Genomic DNA, 16,700 nt, shown 5'->3' on the forward strand with positions numbered 1-16,700 from the left:
TTGAGTACATTTTTGTCTGTGTATTTGTACTTTTACTGAAGTACATTTTTTGAGTACTTTCTCCACCACTGTCAGCAAGAATGAGCTTTCTGTGGAGCAGAATTGTATTAACTGTTTTTCCATTAAAACAGACCCACCTATTTCACATTAATGTGTGCACAATACTGTTTACAAGCTTTGTGGCATTTTTTTGTCATATACTAATTCACCACCATTCTCTCTCTTGTCCCCTCTCTTGTCTTTTTGTCTCTTAGTGAGCTTTTGGGCCCAGAGTTTACAGAGACATACTACAACAAAGATGGACAGCCTGTGACAGTGACCAATCACAATTACACCGTAGGTATCAAACAGGACGTTTGTGTCAAGTGTTGGAGATAATGTGATTTTGGGAAATATGAAAAATCAATGTCTTACTATAAACTAAGCTAATATGAACATAGCAGGTGGTCTTGGCTAAAACATTAATTCAGAGGTGCAACCTCCTGGTTTAATGTTTTTATTAATAAAATAACAATAAACTCAGTCCATAAACAAAAACTCACAAGACGGGCAGGGCGGAACCTGCCGTCGACAGTCTGGGGGGCCGACCACGGCGCAGGAGACGGACCCCAGAAGGAGGGTCCGGCGGACGACACACATACTTATTCAAAAAGTAGCAATTCCATAAAGATCCAGTCCGATGTTTCCACACTGTTTCTCCTCTGAGTTTCAACGACCAATACAAGCCTCTGTTCCAACATCAACAGAACTCTTTCCTAGTGAGAGTGATATTCCATAAATGGAACACACATTGTTTGCTTTTTTTAAATACTGGGACCAACATCCAAGTATGCCAACTCATAATGTCTGCAACACAACCACCCAGGGTTTGATTGCTAACCTTTAGGCCTTTGCTACATTTTGTCCCATTTCTCTTTTTCTCTGCCCATTTTCTGTCTGAATACTCCAAAATAAAGTCCAGTAGTGTCTTAAACAGAGGACTGATGCAAAATCTGTAATGCCCATCAACTTTTGGTTAATAATTTTCTAATTTTCTTTCAGCTGGAAGTTCTTCACAGTTATAAAAAATGTTTGCCATTTTAGGATTTAGGGATTGAGTATAACTGATTTAGTTTTTAAGTTTAAGGCACTTTTCCTCTGGCTTTTCTGCCAAAATCTTCAAAGAGACTTTTACAGTCCTTCAAGACCAAAGAAATCTGGTCTGGTCTTCATATGATCCTCATCAGTTAGAGTTCTGCAGTCTGTGCTGCTTTTCAAAGCCAAATGTAACCTCAACCCTGTGCAGCCCTCATTATGAACTAGCTTTATTAAATCACCATTCATAACTAACTTGTTTTCAGAACTGAACCAGGGATCCTGAATGATTACTACCATTGCAGTACAAGAACAGAAAACTCCAGACTGAAAAATGCCAGAGCGCTGAAGTCATTTCATTTATTTTTATTGTTGGTCACCCAGCTCATAATGTGGGTGATATCTTGTCTGTGCACATGAAAGGTGTTTTCTATGCCGGAACCTGATACAGATGGCAGGTTATTCCAGCCTCCTGAGTGCTTCAGGACATTATCCACATTACATCCTGTTCAAGAAATCAGATTAATTACTGCAGGCTGGCAAGGAGAATTCTCACCGACAACTGATTGGTGTGTTGGCTCCAATAGAACCTCGCTGCTTGGTGTTCAAATGAAATGCCTCATTTCATGCTCCAATGAGCTGACAGGGACGTTTGAATGAACAAAAATCAACATGCTGGCATAATTTCATTCTTCAGATGGTAAACCCTTCTTCGATATTAGCAGCGGGTCTTGAGGTCCGTTGGGAGACCTGCTTTTCCTGTAGCTTTTATCATAGATTACTTCAGTTCCCACAAAGGTAACTGAAGTAAACAGTTACCTCCTCAGAAGGAGTGCTTCCTCTTTCAGAATAGATCAGAAAGGAGGAGGCACTGTCTCAGCTTTTGCATTTTTAGTTTGATTCTTACATTTACTATTTGTAAATTCCAAAGTCTTGATTAGTTTTCCAAATGTGAACATTTGTTCTGCACAATTAATAAGGAGTAGAATGATACACAAGTTAGTTATCTCCATTACAAATAAATCAGAGTCATGCAGAAGTATTCACAGCCCTGTTTTGGAACAAACATGGGAAAGAAGCCATTGGATGTGTTGAAAAACTAACCCTAAACTAGTGCCGGGTCATAAAACAATACTAATATTTTACTGGGGAACAAAATAAAATAAAAAATGACAATATTAATGATTAAAGTAGTCTTTAAAATTCAGTAAATCTAAAAAACTAAAAATAAAATACACTTACTTTTCAGGGGACGCTGAATATAAAGTGCATGCCACACCTTTCAGATTTGTATTCATTAAAAAATAAATCTTTTTTTTTTTCTTTTCACTTCACCTGCATTAAAGTCTGTCACTAAAACATGACAAAATTGGAAAGATTTCCATAAGTATAGACAGATGTGTAACATACCATAAATATTAAAATGAGTTTGATTCCACATACTATGATCTATGCTAGCAAAGGATTGTCGAAACAAATGCTGGCAATTAAGCTTTAAGTATATCAAACGTTGTGTTCTGTAAGTGTGATGTTTTTTTCTAAAAGCAGCAGTTCCAGCTGTTCACCGTCTGCAACATTCAGGCATGTAACAAAATGCCTAAAAGGAAAGTCATCAGTGAGGAGCTTATGGCTGGCACACACTGTTATATAAAAAAGGACATTAACATGACACACTCTTCAAGCTTAATAGTGTCAGTTTGTGATGATAACGAATTGACACTATTAAGCTTGAAGAATCATTGCTGTATGATGTGAGATTTAATGGCTGCCAGGCTGCTCTTATTTGCTGCTGCAGAGAATTCAGATTTTTTTGGATGGAGCGATATACCCGATTCTATGGCTCAGACACTTTTGTTGTATCAAAAAAATTTCACGATTTGAAATATTAAAATGTGGTAAATAAGCCCTGCTCACTTTTTGCAAACATCATGTTTGAATAGACGTGTGAAGAGCTTTAACATTCACCATTTTCACAATATTTAAATATTGCAGACAATGTTTTCCCCAGCTGAAACTATCGTGAACAGAACATGATTTTGTTTGTGAAGACATGGACAGAAAAAAGAAAGAAGCACTGATTTAATGGTTTTGTCTTTCAGAATCACTGCTTCTACCACGGCCATGTCAGAGGACATCCAGAATCCTGGGTGGCTCTCAGCACCTGTTCAGGAGTCAGGTACAGGCTGAGAACATCTGCAGCAGCGCTTCATTTTACAACAAATTCAACACAAAAACAAAAGGATAGTTTTCCCACTAAAGATTCTGAAAACATAAAACGAGCTTTTTCTCAATTTAATGTATTGTGGTGGAAATATCCTGAGATATTTGGACTCTAAGATAAAACAACAGATTATTGGTTGAATTATTATTCTAAATTGTTGCAGGTAGTGCTCTGATTGGGTTTCCTGCTGAAGCTGTTTTTATTTTTTTTTGTTTTTTTGCTAATTTAACTCTGAGATCTAAAAGCTGATCAATCCAGCATTTCCCATATCAGAGCTTAAAACTCTAAAGAATTAACAGGAAAATGTTGATGTGCTCTTTTCAGTCTTCTTGTTGTCTACTAACCTGCCTGGACAGGTAGTGGTCAGCACTGTTAATGACTGTTAATCACTGTTAATGTTCTCTGATTATAGAAATCAGTTCCGTTTTACTGTGATATAATTCTAATTAATACATTTGTGTCAATTAATAAGGTGGTTTATATGTGGTTTAGTTTTCTGATCCACTTGAACATGTCAGGTTGATTTTTGTCAAACCACGAATGTTTGTTAGCATTCCCAGATGTGCCATTTTATTCTCATTCTAAATATTTTAAATTAACATATTTTATCATAACCGGCCGATTTCCGTGAAAAAGTGTATGATCGGTGATCGTCGATCATTGTCTCTTGTTGCTGATCACCAAAACCGATCACATGTATCTCACTTACAGGTGTAAGGTGTATCTCACAAACCCTAAGCGATGTCTTGTGGAACTTCAATGGTGAGAGTGAATGGGAAGTTTGTGTGTTGCGATGGAAAATTACTTTGGGGGTGAAGCACGTCAAAATGCATCAACACAACGAATATAAAATGGCATTTAAAAAAGAAACACTTGACGGACTATGGCTTGTTGTCCTTTTGATTGAATAACTGCTGTATTGTGCCTGCAAATTTTTTTGCATGTTTATGTCTAAATTAAGTGAATTTATTACCAGATCATTTTTTAATTTTGCAGGTCATATAGTAGCATTTACACCTAAAGCAAAAAAATTTACAGCCAGTACAGGTAATCGGCAGTGATCGGTGATCGGTGGTGATCGGCCCTCAGCAAAAGACCTGATTGGAGCATCCCTAGTTTTAATACTTCTTATGTGATCCTCTGTGAGCAATTTGTTTGATATTTTCAAACATGCAAAACTGACCATTTTAGACAGATTGGGGTATTATTTAAAATTTTGTTCTAAAGCTTGTTTTGTGAAACTAATCATTTTAAGGACATGTTGGTGTCTGATGGAGGCTTGCTGCTCAGCAGTCATCAGGTTCTTTGTCCTGAGCTGGGAATGGAGCCAGATGCTGCTGTTGACAGCAGCTTTGATGGGAAAACTGCAGAGATGGAAGTGAAAAGAGCTGTGGAAGCCAGCAGAATGCAAATGCTTTTTTAACTGTCCAGTCATTCACACAGCAGTGAAAATGAGAACTAACCAACACTAATTTGCTGTTGGATGTGAGAAGCTAACAGGAATTTAATTAAGCCAGTAAATGTTGTTTAACGGTTCAGCTATGGAAAGTTAGGAAAGTACATTCATTAATAAAGTTTATTCATTCATTCATGAATGCTAATAGAATATTTTTCAATTAAAAATGCTTGCAAAAATCACATGTACACTTTGTCTGTATGAAGACTATCATATTTCAGAATTCCATGAATGTTCAGAGGAACAAGCTCAGAATTCACTTCCTGACTATTCTAGAATTCTAGAGACTGTTACACTCATCATGTTTGTTGCACTACCTGCAACAAACATGATCAGATCCAGGAAAATTGAACCTTAAATGAACAATACCACAGAAAATATTACATAACATTAAATGTTATTTATCTTAAACTAAACCTAAATTCAGAAGCAGCTAATAGAGAAATGTTCAGGCCATTTTCAGGAGCTTCTAACCACCTGGTTTAACAGTATCATCCTTTAGATCCCCTGATGAGTCCAACACATTGCTGTTAGATATTACTCTTTGATATTACTTCATTCAGTTTTTTAGATTTGATTAAGCACTGCTCACCTACAGCATGATTATAGTTTGATTATGCTCTGTACGTTGACTAGGCTGTTAATACTGAACAGCAGGACAGCTGTCAGACTGACGTCTCCATGCTGAAGTTTGGAATCTTTACAGAAGAGTTCAACTCTTCTGTAAACAGTGACTTTAACTGTTCTTGTTAAACAAGCCCTAATCATCACCCTTCACCACCGTGCTTCCCGGTGTGTGTGCTGCTTCATCTGATTTGCTTATTTGGTTCTTTGGTTCTGATGTTACCCTCCATAGATGAGATTTTCCATGAATGCATCTCTCTCAAACAAATATGTATTTTGTAATAGATTCATGTTTACATTGGTAGGCACATTTGACTTGGACCTTGGTTTGTTACTTTTTACAAAGGGAAATCAAACAGAACTTCTTGACAGCCATGTTCTTCACCTTTGTTTACCTCAGCTTACAGTTACCTTGCATTTCAGCTTCCCTCCAAAATTGGAACTTGAGTCTGGGAATAATGTCACACCCAACTGCCGTGTTCCAAAAAAAGTTCTGGGAATTTCTTTTGCTGTGCTCAGTGACCAGGTCACTGACAAGCAAAATAATAACATACAGTAACAGTGCATTTCACATGCTCACTGTGTTGTCACATGAGATCTGTGCTCTCATGTGGTTCTCTAGTAGTAATTTTATTTCCTTTCATATTTTTCTGCTTTTCAGTTCCCAGCACATTTTTCCTATCACCAGATTTCAAAAAGGGTTTTTTTATGAACTCTGGTGGAATTACAGATTGTTTTTCTGGGAGTTCTCTTACAGCCTTGGAAACATAATGACTGAAGAAAAAAAAGAGAAAGCTACTGTATTGTCTAAAAGCATGGCTCAGACCCCAGCGACAGTATGCCCATACGATCAGGCACTGTGACTGAACATAATAGCAAGCACAACTCCTTTTACAAAAAATAAATTGATTCCTTTTGGGCCTATTGTGCCTACTGTGAAGTAAACAGCAACTCTGGCAGAATGTTTACAGGCGAGGTGAAATACTTTTCATCCAGTCTCAGTTAGCAGTTATTATTTTCCATGGACAAAACAGAAATACATGTTAGAGTAAACTGCACTAGGTTCTAGAGTCACTCCATTTAAATTTAAAGTTTACTTGTATTCATTAAAAACTGTCCTGTTGGGTAGAAATATTCAAAGTCATAAAGCAACATTTCATCATCCATCCATCCATCCATCCATCCATTTTCTTTACACCAGGGGTCACCAACTCCAGTCCTCAAGGGCTTCCATCCTGCAACTTTTAGATTCACCTCTGCTCCAAAACGTCTGAATTCCCTCACCAGCATTCATTCCTCTCTGCAATAGGCTGGAAACGAGCAGTTTATTTGATCCAGGTGTGTTTGAGCAGAGACGCATCTAAAGTTACAGGATGGTAGCCCTGGAGGACTGGAGTTGGTGACCCCTGCTTGTACACCCTTGTCCCTCAGTGGGGTCGGGAGGGTTGCTGGTGCCTATCTCCAACTATCGTTCCGGGCGAGAGGCGGGGTACACCCTGGACAGGTCGCCAGTCTGTCGGAGGGCAACACAGAGACACACAGGACAAACAACCATACACACACACACACACACACACACACACACACACACACCTACACCTACACACTCACACTCACACCTAGGGGCAATTTGGAAAGGTCAATTAACCTGACAGTCATGTTTTTGGACTGTGGGAGGAAACCAGAGTACCCGGAGAAAACATATGTTATTGATCCTAAAGGTAATGTTGTAGCTCGTATTAATTCAACTTCAAAGAGCTATTGTAGATAGTGATGGCTGTTGGCAGGAAGGATCTCCTGTAGCGGTCTTCTATTACAGTGAATTTGAAGAAGCCTCTGTCTGAAGACACTGAGTTTTCCCAAGACAGTCTCATCAAGAAGATGATTAGGGTCGACCATGATTCTTGATTTTATGAAGAATCCTTCTTTGCAACGTCATCAACAGAGGTTCCACAGTTGTCCCCTAACTCTGCTCTTCCTGAAATCAACAATCATCTCCTTTGTTTTGTTCACATTCAAGATGAGATGATTGTTCCTACACCATGACACAAAGCGGTTCACCAGATCTCTGTACTCAGCTTCTTGCTCATCTCTGATACACCTGACAACAGCAGAGTCATCTGAGTATTTCTGTAGATGACAGAAATCAGACATGTGCTTTAAACTATCTTTATCAACTTCATCTAGTTTTAAAGCATCCTTGAGTTTTAGAAGACAAAATGATGTTGACGGGAGTGTGATGTGTGTGTGTGTATGTGTGTGTGTGTGTGTGTGTGTGTGTGTGTGTGTGTGTGTGTGTGTGTTGTTTTCCTGCAGCTGCATGGAACCAGACTGTCTCTAGCTTGTTTTGGATTTTTATCCTTGGTATAAAACTGTGCCTTGTGCCGACTGTGCTTGCTTCATTACTGATTGACTTATAAGCTCTCTGTATTATACAAATAAACCTGGGTGATTTCATCTAAAAGTGCTTGGCAATTAATTTTTTCCACAACAGAATACAACAGTGATGTAATTTCTTCAGAGCTTTAGACTGAGCGTTTGTTCTTCATAGGACTTCAGTTTTTCTAGCATCACTTCTCTCATTACATTATTTTCTCTCCCAATCACTTTCCCTGATTCAGGGGCCTGATTTCATTCAGCTCTAGTGACATCTACTACCTGGAGCCAATTAACGGTGTGAATTCTTCCCACCATTCACTGTTGAGTGCCAAGGAACTGCAAATTCAAGGTGGAAGCTGTGGCCATGGCCATCACACCGCACAAACCAGCCTCATCTCAGACCTGGTGGTACCGCTTCACTCAAGGGTGAGTCTCCAAGACCAAAGTGTCCTGAACTGCCTCTGTTAATAACACTTTATCTGCAGTCATTCAGAGAACATCTGCCTAGGTCATTTAATACTCTTATAATTAGAGAAATAAAATTAATAGTTGGTGGCTCCCAGGAGCCATAACTTATAAACACTGATCAATTAATCATCAGCAAGTATGAGCAGCACTCTAAAAGTCAAGGATTTTATAGCATTTGTAGCATTTTGTGAGCTAACTTATTGTCTAAAAGGAAAGTCGTTACACACTGTCGAGTTAACAAGTTAACAAGTTAACAAGAATAAAACACAACAAAATGTTCATGTTTTCCAATGAAAGTACTTCAGAAAACGCTGATAGTGTTTCCCCAGTCCAGCAACATTTAATACACGGCAGCGTGTCATGTGGTTTTTTCTTTGGTGTACCAATTAGTTTTAGCCATTTTCCTGCACACAGTGTAAATTGTCTCTCCTCTGAACAAAAATATTATCTTAGACTTCTATATTGCTTGGATTATGTTTTTAAGAAGGTGTATTAGCTGTTCATTTATAAAAATAAAAATATAAAGCAGAAAAAGGGCTCCAAAGTGGGCATTTTAGTGTCTGTTTGGACTGTAGGGGGCACATTTATTTCTCTAGTGTTATTTTATTTGTTTATTATCCCCATTTTTTTTTTTTTTTGTTTACATTCGCTTGTAAACGACCTCATCTATCTGGACTCTTCATCTTCCTGCAGGGTTTTATCCTTCCTTCCTAACTTTTTATGTTCATTTCTACAGTAACACAACCTCCGGTTTTCCCAGTTCCCCCACAGCCACCTATTAATACTTGTTGTTATGCAGAAATGCCAGTTTTAGCGGACCAGGAGACCCAAGGTTTTTGACACTCTTTGCATATAAAATCAGCAGTGTTTGAATACATCAGTGCATGTTATGGGAGTGAATGAGTCCAGTCTGTAGCCACAGCTCCACAGAATCCATGCTGTTATTCAGATAAATATTGATTTAGAGTTTTCTGAATTACTGCTACTCTTTCCACACAACAAAATGTTCCTAATTGGATTTTTAACCCCATAAGCTTTTTTGGGGACTGTTTCCATGTTCTCCTAAGCTATTCAAAAGCATGAGTGAGTTCGATTGGTTCCTAATTGGCCGTAGGGTGGTGTGGGGTTCTGTCTGTCTCAGAAGACTAAAACTGACCACAGGTTACTCATTCTGTCTTCTTACCTGTTTAACGTGACCAGCTTGTTGGTTTCTGTTTCACTACCTGCTTTTTGAAAATTGACCAGAAATTCTTCATGTGATTAAAGTGGGTAGTATTATGTGTTTTCCCGGCACATAGGACCATTTTCCAGCACACTCAAGTAACAGTGTTATATTTATTAAAAATTACTTTAAAAAATACTTTATTTAATGCCTTGAAATTGGGCTTCTGTCTCTTTAAAACCTCCTGCTCTTTCTGAAACTTCGCCTTCAGGAAGTCATCACAACATGGCTCCTATATTCACCCTGTAACAACATCTTTATCCGCATTACACTGAGAAGTATCTCACATGAGCTCAGCAGATGGGTAGTTCTCCCAGGTGTTTGCTAATTGCTGCTGGCTAGTCTGAAGTAATTGTGTGGGGGATTTGTGGAGGAGGGCTGCTCTGTGAAGCGGAACCTTGGAAACTTGGAAACTGCAGCTTCTCCTCGCAGCTGCATCTGGAAGTTGGTGCTCGGTTCCACCCAGGCTGTTTGCAAAGCTGAATGATTGCCATGGAGATTCAAGAATTTTTCAAACATGCATGAAAGACTTAAGGCAACACTTAAAGTATGTGTTACAACACCATGCAAAGCTCAAAAAAGTTGATTTTACATAATACTGCCTCTTTAAGATCTTAGTAATCTTATAGTTCTTTAAGCTTTGTTGACACATTTGCCTTTTGACACTGAGTTCCATTAGACTGGAAGATCCACAGAATGTCTCCCACATTTTTACTTTTTAATATTCTAGATATATAAGACAAACCTGAATGCTGCCAGTTTTATCAGAATTGTTGCTGCAAGTTGCTTTTTTGAGAACAGTTGGATCTCACCTCTTATTCATGGGAATGGTTCAGGGTACAACTGTGAATAATCTCATCGTTTGGTCTACAAGCAACTAGAATGTCTGTTCTGTGGAGGCTTCCATGTCAGATTATAAGTACCTTTTAAAAATAATAGCCTTTAACCAGTTACTGAAGCTATTTTCATTAAGCTAACATTTCTTTATTAGTTTTTTTTAATGGTCTGATGTAATGTTCTAATCTTAAATGTTGTGTTTTCACTGGCTACAAGCAGAAAAGCATTAATTTTCAGAAATGAGGAAAATCAGTGGAATGAATCTATATCTGTTTCTCTTTGTGATAGTTACAGAAATAATACACTTCAAAATCTGATTTATTACTTATTACTGTATATTGTATTGAAATGGTTCACATTTTCTTCTCTAGATCAGAGTTGAGAAATCAGCAGAAAAAAGTATTGTGCTGCAGTATTCTGAATGCTTCTTTTAGACTGCCCTTAACACATGGTCATAGTGATGATCATTGCACAATTTTTCTGCTGATATTGTGACGATCATGAAATGACAACTGCTGATCATTTTGTGCCAGGTCAGACATGTTTGGATACAAAGTAAATGGTACTTTGCTGGTTACAAATGGATGAGCTTATAAGACAAGGCAAGCTGAGGTGAATAACAGGAAGTAATCAAAACAGATGGGCACACAGATGAAAACCCAAACTCAAACACTCAGGGATTATGACAGTCTCTGGAGTTTCAGGTCTGAGTCCATTTATACCCAGATTCCAGAAGCATTTAATGGCAGCATGTAGATATTAAACAGGAGGAATTCCAAAATGGAACCTTGGGGTACCCCACATGTGATTTTTATCAACTCTGATGTAAAGTTACCTATTGACATGAAGAAGTCCATGTTATTTTAATAAGACCTGAGCCGGTCAAGTATGTATCGTGGTCAACATTGTCAACTGTTGCACTGATTGAATACTTGGACAGGGACAGTCTCCATAAGGCCCAGCACAGAAACTGGACTGAAGGATGTCAAAGGTCATTGCTCATTCTGGTGTAATCTGATATTCAGATGAGACCAGCTGGAGGTTAAGGAGCAATTCTCAAAGGTTATATCAGTGTTCTCATTTCTATTGTGTAAAATATTGTATTGTTAGCTACATACATGTTTTCCATTTATAGTAAACAAAGTAAAAATATATTATTTTACTTTTTAGTACCATTGGAACCAGCTCTTTATAAAATGCTTTACAAAAACAGGAGACTGTTCCCCAGTCATTTAGCAGTCAGGAGACTGCTAAATGATAATGTCTTATCATTTAGCAAGGTGATAAGACATTTATCACCTTGCTAAATGTTTTATCTGTGTTCAGTGTAATACATACTGCAGCTTGTGCTTTATGTATAATTATATTTTTATCTTCCATTATTCTTTGATATCAGGTTAAGAGAAATACCTTGGGTACGACTAAGTACATGGAGCTTTACATCGTGGCAGACAGCACACTGGTAAGATCTTTCTCCCCCATCCTACTCCGCCCTCAGGGGAATATTCCTCGGTACAATCAATTGTGACGTTTGCCTCTAAATATATCAGGAAGCTATCAAGTAAGGCTGGAAACAGGATTGGAAGTTCTACACAATCATTGCACTCAGGCTAATGGAGCACTTGACAGCTTTGAGCTGAAATAATAATAGTGAAGAAATGCATGTGGAGCGAAGCCAGAAGATTTCTTCTGATTAATGAGAGTAGATTTAGTTGGGATCTAAAGGCTAAGGGCTTTTAAACAGAAAATATGCCACCGTGATAAGATGCAGGATTTCTCTCAAATACTTCTGCTAGTGTATTAGTGCCATGGTAACAGAGTCCCTGAGCAGAGTGGTGGTCTTGTTCTGAAAATCCCATTTCCATAAAAGTTTGAACGCTTTGTGACATGAGAATAAAATAGCGCTGAGCATTGGGTTAAACTGGAAGCAGTATATGGCAAAATGTGTTTCTGTTTTATTAGATTTTTATTGAATTTCATCTAATAATGCTTGTCATTTTCCAAAGTATTGTCAGAATGTTTTTTAAAAACATTTAAAAAGAGCAGCAGGTTTCCAGCTGCTTTTATTTTAAATAAAGTCTTCCGCTCCCACATTTTAACTTTTTAAAATTCTGCACATATAAGACAAACCTGAATGCTGACCAGTTTGAACCACCTTTTTTTTGTTGACTGTGTTCTGCTATATATTTAGGAAGCTGCTTCACACTGTGGCACCTTCAACAGCTGCCTGCCATCTCAAGCCCTAATAGTGGCTTCAAATTGTGAAATGTTTTATTCATTCATGACTTTTTGTTTTTCAGTGCAGTATGACTGAACCAGTACTGCTATACTTAATAACTTTTTAGAACCTAGAATTAGGGATGTACTGATTGCAGCGTTCAAACCAATCACGGATCACTGATCTTTAAAAGTCTTACCTGCCAATTCCGATTTTGTCCAATACCAATTTTCTTTGTCTAAAAAGTTGCTAAGTAAAGTGACAAAGTTGCTAATTTGGTGACAGTGACCCCACGTCTAACAGTGCATGTGCAGACGTGACCTGGTGGGCATTTAAACAAACTTTTTAATTAGTTTCAATTTTTTTGAGATAGAGGGAACTTTAACATTGCTAGTTTGATTATCTAAAATAACACTAAACTAATGGGGTTTTGACATTTATTAAACAAGTCAAAATCGTCCATGCCTTTCACTGGGAGATAGATTTTATCTCTAACATATCAGTATTGGACAAAATCGGAATTGGCAGGTCAGACTTTTAAAGATCAGTGATCCGTAATTGGTTTGAACACTGCAATCAGTACATCCCTAATTCTAGGTTCTGACATTAAGCCCAAGATCAATAAGATGACCTTCATGACGGACTACACCTCATCAAGATAACTTCTACTGAGATTCCTTTTTGTTATTTGACAACTGAAAAAGTCTGAACTGTTGCCTGTTATCCCTGCATATCAGAGAAAATATGTTGCTTTAACTTCCAGAATCACTTTACTAACATCTAAAACTGTAGCATTTTTTTTATCATTATTTTAAATTAAACCTGACTACCTCGTATTTTATTAGGACATACTGAAAAATTTTGTGGTGTAAACTACTCAGTGATGCATTATGTCACACATAGGCAACATCATTACAGAAATAAAGCAGTGACCCAATAATAACAAAACTTAATCTTATGCTGCCCTGCAAACCTGCACCTGTGAGAATTCACTCACCACAGCATGTTGAATGCTTGAGATTGTGATGATCTGTGTTTTTGTGTATTTATTTCTTGGTTTTTTCTGTGTCCTTGTTTCCCCGTGAATCTCTGTGATGTTCTGTCCTCCCTGTTGATTGATCCCAGCTGTGTCTAGTTTTTACTGATTACCCTCCCTGTGTATTTAAACCCACCTGTTCTCTTTGTCTCTTGTCGAGTCCTCATCTTATGTCGTCTAAAGTCAGTTCTTGTCGCATGACTAACGTCAATGCTCTCCAGTGAAACTGCGAAGTCCTGGTTAGTGTTAGCTCTCGTTTTCAGTCTTCTACCGGTAATTAGCTGTGTGCTATAGTCTCTGCCATGCTGCCTGTATTGGACTGTTTGAGCTCCATCATTAAATTCATCATTTCCTTCACAACCTGGGTCTCTGCGTTCATCCTCACCACCTCCCATTAACCAAATCATGACAGAGATGCTCAGACTGATTATTTATTCTGATTTGTTCAGCTGATTATGTTCTGACTCTGGGAACTCAGACTGTTTATAGGTGACTACATTTTTTCTTAAGCCTGGCAGGTTTGGTGTTTTATAAAATGTACATGAAACACTTTAAAAAAGGATCAGAAATACAAAGAATTGGTGTTACGTCTTTCTACAATGTCCCATAAAAAAGGTGTTCTTTTTCTCAGTTTGACTTTTGGACGGTTTTGAATTAGGGTTAGTGAAGCATATTTCTTTGACTTCAACAGTTAAATAATAGCGATTAGGTCTTAGGTGTCATTGAGGGTAGGGCTGTGATTTTACAGGACATTAGTTTGTGTAAAGAACAGACTGGAGTCTCTGAGTCATAACACTAATAATATCTAAGTAAGTAAGTAAGTAAACTTTATTTCTATAGCGCTTTTCACAGACCAGTCACAAAGTGCTGCACAAAATAAATAAATTAAAAGCAACATACATACTGTTTTATCTATTCTCACTCTTGCAGTTCAAACGACAGGACAGGAACTATGAAAAGACCAAGGCAAGGATAATGGAAATTGCCAATTATGTGGATAAGGTAAGTTTGCTGGGATAATGTGCAGCTGTCTGCCACTCTCTGCAGAGGATTTGATAAACTAATAGAATATTCTCCTCCATTTCTTAACATCACACATTGCCACTGTACTTTGTCTTTTATCTTTTATAGTCCTTGTGCACAATCGGTAACTGAGAAGTTAAAACAAATATTTACTCTTCCATGAAGTCTCATTGGGTTTTAATCAGTCGTGTCCCTCAACAGCGTTCTGGAGGAGATCAAGGAGAAAGTGTTGCGTGACCAGACTCTCTTATAGGAGCTTAAGGGAAGACTGTGAATTGAACATGTGTGTGTATGTGTGTTTTAGCATTTATCAATTTGTAAGGCAGATTTTTTTCAATAAATACTACATTGTGAGGACCCACTTCTTCTTATGGGGCCCTAAGCCTTAATAGAAGAAGTGCTCTTTTATGGGTTAGGTTTAGGACTGGGGTGTGAATTGAGTTTATTCTAGGTTTAGGGTTAGGTATGTACTGGGAATGCTTAGGATTATGGTCATGGTTAAGCTATAGAGATGCATGAAAAATGAATGGAAGTCAATGCAAAGTCCTTGTGAAGATAGAAAGACGTGTGTATGTGTGTGTGTACTGTTGGACACTTACTGGTGGTTTTGTGTGTCTATTTAGTTCTACAGGGCTCTAAACATCCGTGTGCCTCTCATTGGCCTGGAGGTTTGGACTGACAGAGATCAGTGTATCATCTCAGAAGAACCAAACGCCACCCTCTGGTCTTTCCTCCAGTGGAGGCAGAAGCTCAAATCTCGTAAAAAGCACGACAACGCCCAGCTGCTGACGTAAGAAACACAAAGTTACTCCCCAGCTTCAGCAGCCTTGAAACAAGGGAGAACATGATGGAGCCCTTGCTAAAAATACACACATACTGTTACTGAAGTTGATCTAACGAGGAAGACAAATCTAATCTCACTCTAGCAAATCTAATGTTAATTTGCTCCAAATTTAAATGAAAATTACTTGATTTTCTTTACTCACAGATTAACTGATTGTGTCAGTTATTTAAAGGTTTTAACTGCAAAGCTCAATTTTCTACTTTTAAAAACTCTTTCACTTCATGAGCAAATTGTGAGAATTTGGTTTTGCTGTGTGTTAATTTAGTTTCTTGTCTGCCCCAATTGCTCCCAGCTGTGTCTCGTGTTCCCCGATTCCCCTTAAGTGTGTTTAATCCCACCTGTATCTGTGTTTCCCCTTCAGATTCTTATCTTAGCTGTCTTACGTCGTGTTGTGTTAAGTTTTCCAGTGCTACCAGTGTCTGAGTTTCTAGCTTCAGTGCTCACATGTTCTGCCTGGACTTTTGTACTATCTGGCTATCTTTGTTAATCATCATACTCAGTTGCTGCTTCTATGTGGCACCCAAGTGGTAGTATTGATCTAAGTAAACCTGAAGCAGAATAGGACAGCAATGCCACCTAGTTAACCTAGGAATAAAACCAAAGTAATATCAGGTGTGAGCAGGGCTTTAAAAATGAGCCAGGTAAAGTTGACAATGTTACAAACAAGGCACTAAAAATGCAGGGACAATGTCACAGAGTCAATAACAAAACAGAGTAATAGCTAAGGTGTGGGGGGGAGGGGCATGCAGGGGGGCATGATCCTCTCGCCAGCGCTCAATCCTCCGCAGCCACCAGCAGGATAAACCCCAGCAATGATCCAGCCGCTTTGTCCTCTACAGCGACCGCCAGTCCTGTCGACCTGCCAATCAGCTCGTTCCAACTTGTTCTACCTTTGTTCCAACTGCTGCCCCCTGCGCCCTTGATCTGTCCGGCCCCTCTCTCCTTCTCAATGCTCAGATACCCTTTTTATTCCTCCGATTTCCTTGATGGTACGCTGCCCAACTAATAGGGAACACCTGTGCCAGCCAAAGTGGGCGTCTCCGGCAGGCTGTGGGTGGTAACGCCAGCCTCAAAGGCAAAACACAAAAAGTCAAGGAAAACATGCAACACAGCAAACCAAAAATAAACCCAAAATAAATATAACAGCAAATGTGAGTAACTTCAAAATATCACAGCAAAACAAATCCAAAACAGTAAATATAAAAAAACATGAAAATATCTAAAAAAAAAAAAAAAAAAAAAAAGCCCACATCACCCAATCATCCCCCCTCTTTTTGGGGCCCAAACCTTTAAAGCCC

The 16,700-nt window shown here is 38.4% G+C and overlaps 1 protein-coding gene across 1 annotated transcript in view; it reads left to right on the top strand.

Moving 5' to 3' along the window:
- Positions 1 to 16,581, top strand: part of LOC106960524 (disintegrin and metalloproteinase domain-containing protein 33-like) — a 145,026-nt gene extending 128,445 nt beyond the window's left edge. Inside the window, exons 4-9 of the mRNA XM_015053664.1 lie at positions 255 to 336; positions 3,174 to 3,250; positions 7,997 to 8,180; positions 11,678 to 11,743; positions 14,466 to 14,537; positions 15,182 to 16,581. Of these exons, the coding sequence (XP_014909150.1) occupies positions 255 to 336; positions 3,174 to 3,250; positions 7,997 to 8,180; positions 11,678 to 11,743; positions 14,466 to 14,537; positions 15,182 to 15,352 (652 nt within the window). The 3' untranslated portion in view covers positions 15,353 to 16,581. The remainder of the gene's footprint in view (positions 1 to 254; positions 337 to 3,173; positions 3,251 to 7,996; positions 8,181 to 11,677; positions 11,744 to 14,465; positions 14,538 to 15,181) is intronic.
- The last annotated feature ends 119 nt before the right edge of the window (positions 16,582 to 16,700 follow it).

This window comes from Poecilia latipinna, unplaced genomic scaffold (assembly GCF_001443285.1).
Source record: "Poecilia latipinna isolate Pla-1442-1.1 unplaced genomic scaffold, P_latipinna-1.0 Scaffold1191, whole genome shotgun sequence".
Taxonomy (NCBI): Eukaryota; Metazoa; Chordata; class Actinopteri; order Cyprinodontiformes; family Poeciliidae; genus Poecilia; species Poecilia latipinna.